Source organism: Myotis lucifugus, unplaced genomic scaffold, assembly GCF_000147115.1.
Source record: "Myotis lucifugus unplaced genomic scaffold, Myoluc2.0 scaffold_181, whole genome shotgun sequence".
NCBI lineage: Eukaryota > Metazoa > Chordata > Mammalia > Chiroptera > Vespertilionidae > Myotis > Myotis lucifugus.
The window spans coordinates 879,665-887,080 of NW_005871229.1; the positions used below are offsets into that span (position 1 = coordinate 879,665).

Sequence of the window (7,416 nt, forward strand, 5' to 3'; positions counted from 1 at the left end):
GGCCCCCCCCCCCCCCCCCGCCGACTGCTCAGGCCATTGGGAAGGTGTTACATGGCTCCTTCCTGTCCTGGAGCTCAGTTCTCCAACCTTCCTGTGGGCTCTGTAAGGGCCAGGTCTCCCGCCCATGCCTTCTCTTCCTGCTTCAGTGAAGCGGAGTGCGTTTCTGTCGTTTGCCACCTGGCGGGCGGAGCTCTCAAGACATATTTGTTGAATGACTGGAAGGGTGGGCCCCTTCTCACAGGTGACGGATCAGACTGCAGCCGGATGCCTCCTGCCCTCTTGTTAAATATCACTCGTACTTTTGACATGTTTCCAGGGGAGGCTCCGTCCACACAGGTCTGTCCCTCCCTCGAGGGGAGAGACGCCACCTTCGGTTTTACTCCTCGAAGCCCAACCATCCCCACAGAATGAGGCTGAGCCAGGGCCCGGGACTCCCCAGCTAAGACAGCTGAGTTGCAGCTTCAGCGCAAGCAGCCGCGGGGAGGAACCCAGAGGACACCCACCATGAAGAGGGACACAGGACCATTTGCTGTCACTAGGGCAATGGGTTTCGTGCTCTTGGGAGCCTGGTAAGGAACATCAGGCCCTGGTGCTTCTGAGGTGGGGACAGCCCCGATGAGCAGGGTGAGCAGCCTTAGGGAAGAACAGGCGGGGGCACCTGCAGAGGCCAGGACACGCATGTGTGACTCACCCTGCAGAGGAGGACACACATGTGCGGCTCACCCTGCAGAGGCAGGGCACACATGTGCGGCTCACCCAGCAGAGGAGGACACACGTGTGGCTCACCCCGAGGCAGACAAGGCAATGGGCGAGAAGCCCGGCCTCGCCCTACTTGGCAGCAGGCTCTGCAGCCTGGCAGCCCAGGACTCAGGACTCAGAAAGCACCTGGCAGGGACAGCCAGGCACCTGGAGACCATGTGAGCCCTGACAGGACTCGGCCAGCGTGGGCCAGCCAGGTGTTCCACGCTGAGTAAGCAACAGATAAAAGTATGTGCTAGGCAGGCAATGCCAGCATTTAATATGCTCCAGATAAAACCCAACAAGAACTTTATCGATTTCAGAGAAGGGAGGAGAAAGACAGAAACATCAATGATGAGAATCACTGATCGGCTGCCTCCTGCGTGCACCCTACTGGGGACTGAGCCTGCAACCCGGGCATGTGCCCTGACCAGGAACAGAACCGTGACCTCCTGGTTCACAGGTCAACACTCAACCCTTGGGCCATGCTGGCCGGGCTCAACAAGAACGTTTTGCTTTGGCCTGGAAACCTGGTCACGATAGAGACCACCAGCTCTCTGCCTTAGAAGTGACAGGGACTCGCCCTCCCAGTTTCACCTACTTTTCATAAAAAGCAAGAATACAAGTATTTCCCACCATCAAGTTGTTGTGAGGATCAAAGGAGATGAGTAACATCCAGCACCCCGCACGGTGCCCACCTGGTTGTAAGCTCTGCGCCCCCCCCCCCCCCACAGGCAACTTGCTGATGGTGGTCCCGAGGACTGATCTGGCTTCTTACACGACAGGGTACAACCACCCCTAAGCCCACCTTTCCCAAAAAGGTGGCCGTCCTCGTGACTGAATAGCATCAAAGAAAACATCCTGAAGTTATATATCTAGGGCTTTGTTTGTACTTTCACTGGACAACTCTGTGTTTGACAAGGCACCGCACTAGATGCTTTAGGACAGTGGTTCTCAACCTTCCTAATGCCGCAACCCTTTAACACTTGGAGTGCAGGAAACGAGTTAAGTCGGCTCGCGTGAATTGCGCGTACTCCGCGGGAGCCGTCTTTAACTCGGTTCATATAGATTTGCGGTGGAGTGCGGGAAACGTGTAAACTCGGGCCGATTGTAACTGCGTATTACCAAATATTTGTTTGTAATCCACCCTTTTGGTGGATGGAACAAAACCAAAAGACAGAGCCATCTTATATTTTGGCGGGAAATTCACCCGCACTCCAAGTGCACAACAGTTCCTCATGTTGTGACCCAACCATAAAATTATTTTCGTTGCTACTTCATAACTGTAATTTTGCTACTGTTATGAATCGTAATGTAAATATCTGATATGCAGGATGTACTTTCATTGTTACACATTGAACATAATTAAAGCATAGTGATTAATCACAAAAACAGTATGTAATTATGTATGTCTTTTCCGATGGTCTTAGGCGACCCTTGTGAAAGGATCGTTCGACCCCCAAAGGGGTCGCAACCCACAGGTTGAGAACCGCTGCTTTAGGAGAAGATAAAAGGTACATCAGACCTCGAGCTAGTCTGCGTGGGGAGGGACTGGGAAGATGAGTTGTGAGCGAGGGCAAGGATGACACAGCAGGGCCGGGGCGGCTCCGAGGACGCGAAACCTGACCGGGACCTGATGGCTGAGGAAGGCTGAGACCGCGTGCATGTCAGGGAGAGGCCTCCGGCGGAGCAGCCGGAGAGAAGGCCCGACGTGGGGAAGCAGGGGGCTGTCCCCTTCAGAGCCCGCGCTCAGGCCTGGCCGGGAGCACGGTTGTTGGAGCGTCGCCCCGACATGTTGAGGTTGTGCGTGGGACCCCCAGCCAGGGCACAGACAAGATCAACCAATGAATGCGCACATGGGTGGAACAACAAACTGATGTTTCTCTGTCTCAAACCAATAAATTAAAGAAAAAAGTTCCACATCAGACTCTCAGCCACCTGCGCCTTGCTTACGCTTCTGAATGAGATGACGCCCCCTGGGGTTTCCAGTTTTATTCTTCTGAGAAGCAACAAAACAAAACAAAAAACAGCCAAGACCAAGAGCGGGTAAGCACCAGGCAGGAATGTAAACGGGCTTTGCGGTGAACACGGCCTGTGTTAATCCGCAGAACTTCCGGATCCGCATTCTCCTGCGTCTACTCTCCCAGTGTCAGACCTGTCCCCACGCCTGAACCCCTTCCTGCCAACGACACGCGAGGGCCTTGGGTTTCAGGCCTGAGAATGCCGCGGGCTGCCCAGACCCACTCCCCACGCGTGGCCGGGAACAAGCGACGGCTCTCCACAGCCTGTCCTGTCGGTGGTCCCTCCCAGGGAGCGCAGGGGCGAACGGCTGTGGGCGGGACGCCCCATTTCTCCCCAGAGAATCCTACTAGGAAGTCTAAGGGGCACGACCCCCAAAAGATGAGTTTATTTCCAGGCGGTCTTTGAAAGGTAAGACTGACCGACTGGAGCGAAAGCCAGGCTGCACTTCCCTCTCTCATCAGCCCCGTGTGGCAGGAGGGTGACAGCTTTGGACGAGGAAAGAAGGGGGCAGGCTGGGTGGGGGCGGGGTTAATAGGCTGCCTGCTCGGTGTCCCCCACAAGCAGGACAGAACCTCGACACCTGACCCTGGTCACCAGGAAGAGTCTGTGTTTATCTCCTCGGACGCATTTCAGAAGCTCCATTCTGGGTGGGACTGGCTCCCAAGCCCTTGAAACTCTCCAGGTCAGAATACAGGTGTCCTCGCTCGGGAGCCATGGAAGAAGGCAGGACCACGTGGAGAAGGAGCAGCGCGAGCGGCGTAAGTGCCTCTAAGCTGAGGGACGGGCTGGCCGAGGCGAGGCCTGGAGGAGGAGAGGCCTGGAGGTCAATCCTTGGTTTTCAGACTTCCCTGCTCAAGAGCGACTGGAAAACGCCAGTGCCTGAGCGGTGCTGGCACTGCCGACAGCAGAACCACCCCATCCCGGCTCTGCGAGGCAGCGCGGCCGGAGGGTCGGCGGGCCAGCCGTTCTCATCCCTGACAGCGACTCTGGGCTAAACCGGGACTGGCTTCTCCTCTCGAAGATGGAAGACGCCCACCTCACCTCAACCTCGGTCACGGCCCCCGAGGAGCTGGCAGAGGAAACCACTTTCCCAACGGGACACGGGAGGAAGCTCGCCAGGTCCCCCTGCACCGACCGAGGACGGGTGCTCACCTGACTGTGGAGTCGCTGCAGCTCCTCTAGGCTTTGCCTCAGTTTACCCCTCTCTCCCTCCATGAGTTCCCTTAGGGCTCGCGAGTCCTCGCTGGTCTGCCTTATCTGTTCTTCTAAGGAGTCATCCTCAATCCTCCGGGAGCTCTGACAGCAAGACCGAGCGAGCCAGCCAAGCAGGGAGATGGCGAGTGGAGAGATGGTCAGAGGTGAGGGTGGAGGGGAGGGACGAGGCGGCCAGCGGAAAGATGGTTCCGTTCGGGGGAGAGAAAGAGAGCAGGAGGCGGGACAGAGAGCAGGACGGAGAGAGAGAAGAGACAAAGCAAGGAAGGAAGGTTAGAGGAGAGAGATTCTCTAGTCAGCAAGCAGCAGCTAGATATGTACTTCTGTTGTTTCAGGCGTCAGGGAAGGTTGTGTGGCGTAAACAGCCCACGTCCCCCAACCGCTCCCTCTGCCCCCCACGACCCAGTCTCCGTATTGTAACCCATCCCACAGGTCCACGCGGCTCGTGCAGCTAAGGATGGCCAGCCTTCCATCCTCCTTCACAGCTACTCTATAAAACCCGAGCAGAAACAGCCGAGAGAGAGAGAGAGAGAGAGAGAGAGAGAGAGAGAGAGAGAGAGAGAGAAGAGGCCGGCAGCAGGCGGTCCCGGAGCCAGGAGCAATGCCAGCCTGCCAGAGCCTCGGCACTGCCCCCTCCTGCACAGAGGAGCCGCATCTGGGATTCTAGAAAGCCCTGCTGTGGATCGTCTCACCCCCGTGCTCACTCAGACACCCTCAGCAGAAGTTCTGGACCTCCCCCCTGTGCCTGTGCACAGCTAACCCACCCCGAGGACCAACGGGCTACAGGGAGGTAACCTGCAGTGTTTACCTGGACCCAAAGCCCTGTCTTCCAAGCTTCCCAGGAAATCCCAGGCACTTGAGCCCATGCCTGCTCCTGCTGCACGGAGAGAGGGTCCCGGGACCTCCGGCGCCCTGGCTCTCAGCCCTCCTTGCTCTCAGGACTTGGTCTCAAGCTCCCACCAGTCAGGTCCTGCAGGGGACGGGGCCACCCCGCTCAGCCCGGCCTCTTACCGGGGGCTCCACGCCATCCACGATGCTCTGGATCAGCCTCTTGAGCTCGCTGAGGGCCGTCCGCAAGCTGCCGGCTGGCACGTCCTTGGCAGACGAGGTTTCCGAAGACTCGTCCATCGAGGAGTCCGTGGAGACGGCCGAGTCGGCACTGTCGTTGCCTCGAAGGTGGGAGCAGAGGTAGCGGACCTGGCAGTAGGCCTCCCAGAGCTGCAGTCTCAGCTGCCCCACGAAAGAATTATTCTCGGTTACGGCTCGAGAGAGTGCTGCCACCCGCTCATCTTTTTCTAGTAAGTGAACCCAAGTGTCTAAGATCCTGTTCTGGCAGAAATTTTTTTTTAAAAATCACCTGTTCCAAAAGTATGGATAGTTCTATGGGCCCCGGACATCTATACAGAATCCCAATTCTTATGTTCCCTGCCCTCGAGCCCCTCCCATCTGCCAAATAAAGCGCTTCTCTCCCTAGGCGGCTGCTCTGGGGGAGTCAGTGCACAATCCGATCCGGAAGGAGTGGTTATGAGAAGCAGCCAGTGGGCGATCACGAATGACCTAGGACCCTGTCCGTGTGAGAGGTGAGGCTACGACCAGTGAACAAGCATTCCTACGAGGCTCCGGCCAGCAGGCCTAGCGGCTCCCACAGGCTCCCACTGAGGCAGTGGGCGCCGGGCAGCAGGGGGACGGCGGGGCGCCCAGGCAGGGCCCGCCCGGGTCACCCGCGATCCCCACGTGCCGGAGCGGCAGGGTGGGGGGGGGGCGGCACCTGCTCTCTCTCCTGCTCCAGCTCCTCGGCCTCCATGCTCTGCTCGATCTCGGACAGGAGGGACGTGCTGGTGGCGGCCGAGCTCTGCAGGCTCCTCTCCTCGGTGAGCTCCTCCACCTTCCCCTGCAGCTGGCGGCAGGAGAGCCGCACCTCCTGCAGCTCCAGCTGGCTCTGGTGCAGCTTCCGGGGAGACAGCACAGGGGCCGTCAGGCCGGGGCCACAGGGAGCCCGGCCGGAACCGCCCGAGCTCCTCCCTCCAACCAACTACAGACAAATGCAGGGAAGGCAGAAGCATGCTGGGTTACCCCAGGGGGACAGAGTCAGCGACACTCGGATTTGGGGAATCCCACAGGACAAGCAGCGCAGGTTCTTCCGCAGACACATTTCAAGGAAAAAAAAGATAAAGGGGGGAACCTGTAGGTTAAAGAGATTTAAGAGACACCAACCGACTGCCATGGGTCGGCCTACTTTAATTTGTACCTTGATTCAAACGAAAAACATAAAAAGCAATTATGATTTTGTAAGACAATTGAAAATGTGAACCCTGACTGGGTATTTGATGATATTAAGAAAATATTGCTAATTTTTTAAGTACAATAGTCCTGTGGTTATATTTTTCAAGTTCTTATCATTTAGAGGTATTTGTTATTTGCAGATGAAATCATAAAAATTCTGGGATTTACTTTAAAACAATACAAGAGGAGCGAGTGGATGTACGGAGGACTGGCAGGGGCCGGTGGTTTGTAGGGCGTGGGGCATCGTCACACTCTTGTTTCTGAGTGCACCTGAAATTCTCCACAGTAAAAAATTAAACACACACACATAAAGGTAAAATACCAGAACATGGCTAAGACAAATAAATAATAGGAAAATAATATCACGTGTTGATGAAGACGTGGAACAACTGGGACGCCCACAGCAGGTGGGGTGGAAGATGTAGCCTGGAAACCCGTTTGGCAGTTTCTAATGAGTGAAATACACACCTATCCTATGACCAGCAATTCCACCCTTTTTTTGTTAATCCTCATCTGAGGATGTTTTTTTCCAGCGATTTTTTTTTGAGAGAGGAGGAGAGAAAGGAGGGGTGTGGGGGGGAGAAACACCAATGTGAGAGAGACACATCCATTGGCTGCCTCCTGCACCTGCAACCCGGGTACATGCCCTTGACAGGAATGGAACCCATGACCCTTTGGTGTGTGGACCGAGGCTCTAACCACTGAACACACCGGCCAGGGCAGCAGTTCCATTCTTACAACACAAATGACCAGGCGTGTGCCCGAAAAACAAGCAGGATGTTCACAGCAGCATTTTCCCTGAGAGCCACAAGTGGGAAACCATCCAAATGCCAGGAAAAATAGAATGGCTATACCAGTGGTCGGCAAACTGCGGCTCTCGAGCCACATGCGGCTCTTTGGCCCCTTGAGTGTGGCTCTTCCACAAAATACCATGTGCGGGCGCGCACGTGCAGTGCAATGAAACTTCGTGGCCCATGCGCAGAAGTCGGTATTTTGTGGAAGAGCCACACTGATGGGGACCAAAGAACCGAGTGAGGCTTACCCAGCAAGCAGTTCGCTGACCGGAGGGGTGTGTAAAACATCGAGCTATCGAAGCTCGCAGCACTACTACATGCCACACACGGAAGAAATTACATAGACGTAATGGTGGGTAGATACAGC

At 56.0% G+C, this 7,416-nt stretch overlaps 1 protein-coding gene across 1 annotated transcript in view; it reads right to left on the reverse strand.

The window, feature by feature from the left end:
- BICDL1 (BICD family like cargo adaptor 1) overlaps positions 1-7,416 on the reverse strand; it is a gene marked incomplete at its 5' end in the record, with an annotated part of 84,433 nt that overhangs the window by 10,445 nt on the left and 66,572 nt on the right. Inside the window, 2 exon segments of the mRNA XM_006096577.2 lie at positions 4,984-5,202; positions 5,741-5,920. Of these exon segments, the coding sequence (XP_006096639.1) occupies positions 4,984-5,202; positions 5,741-5,920 (399 nt within the window).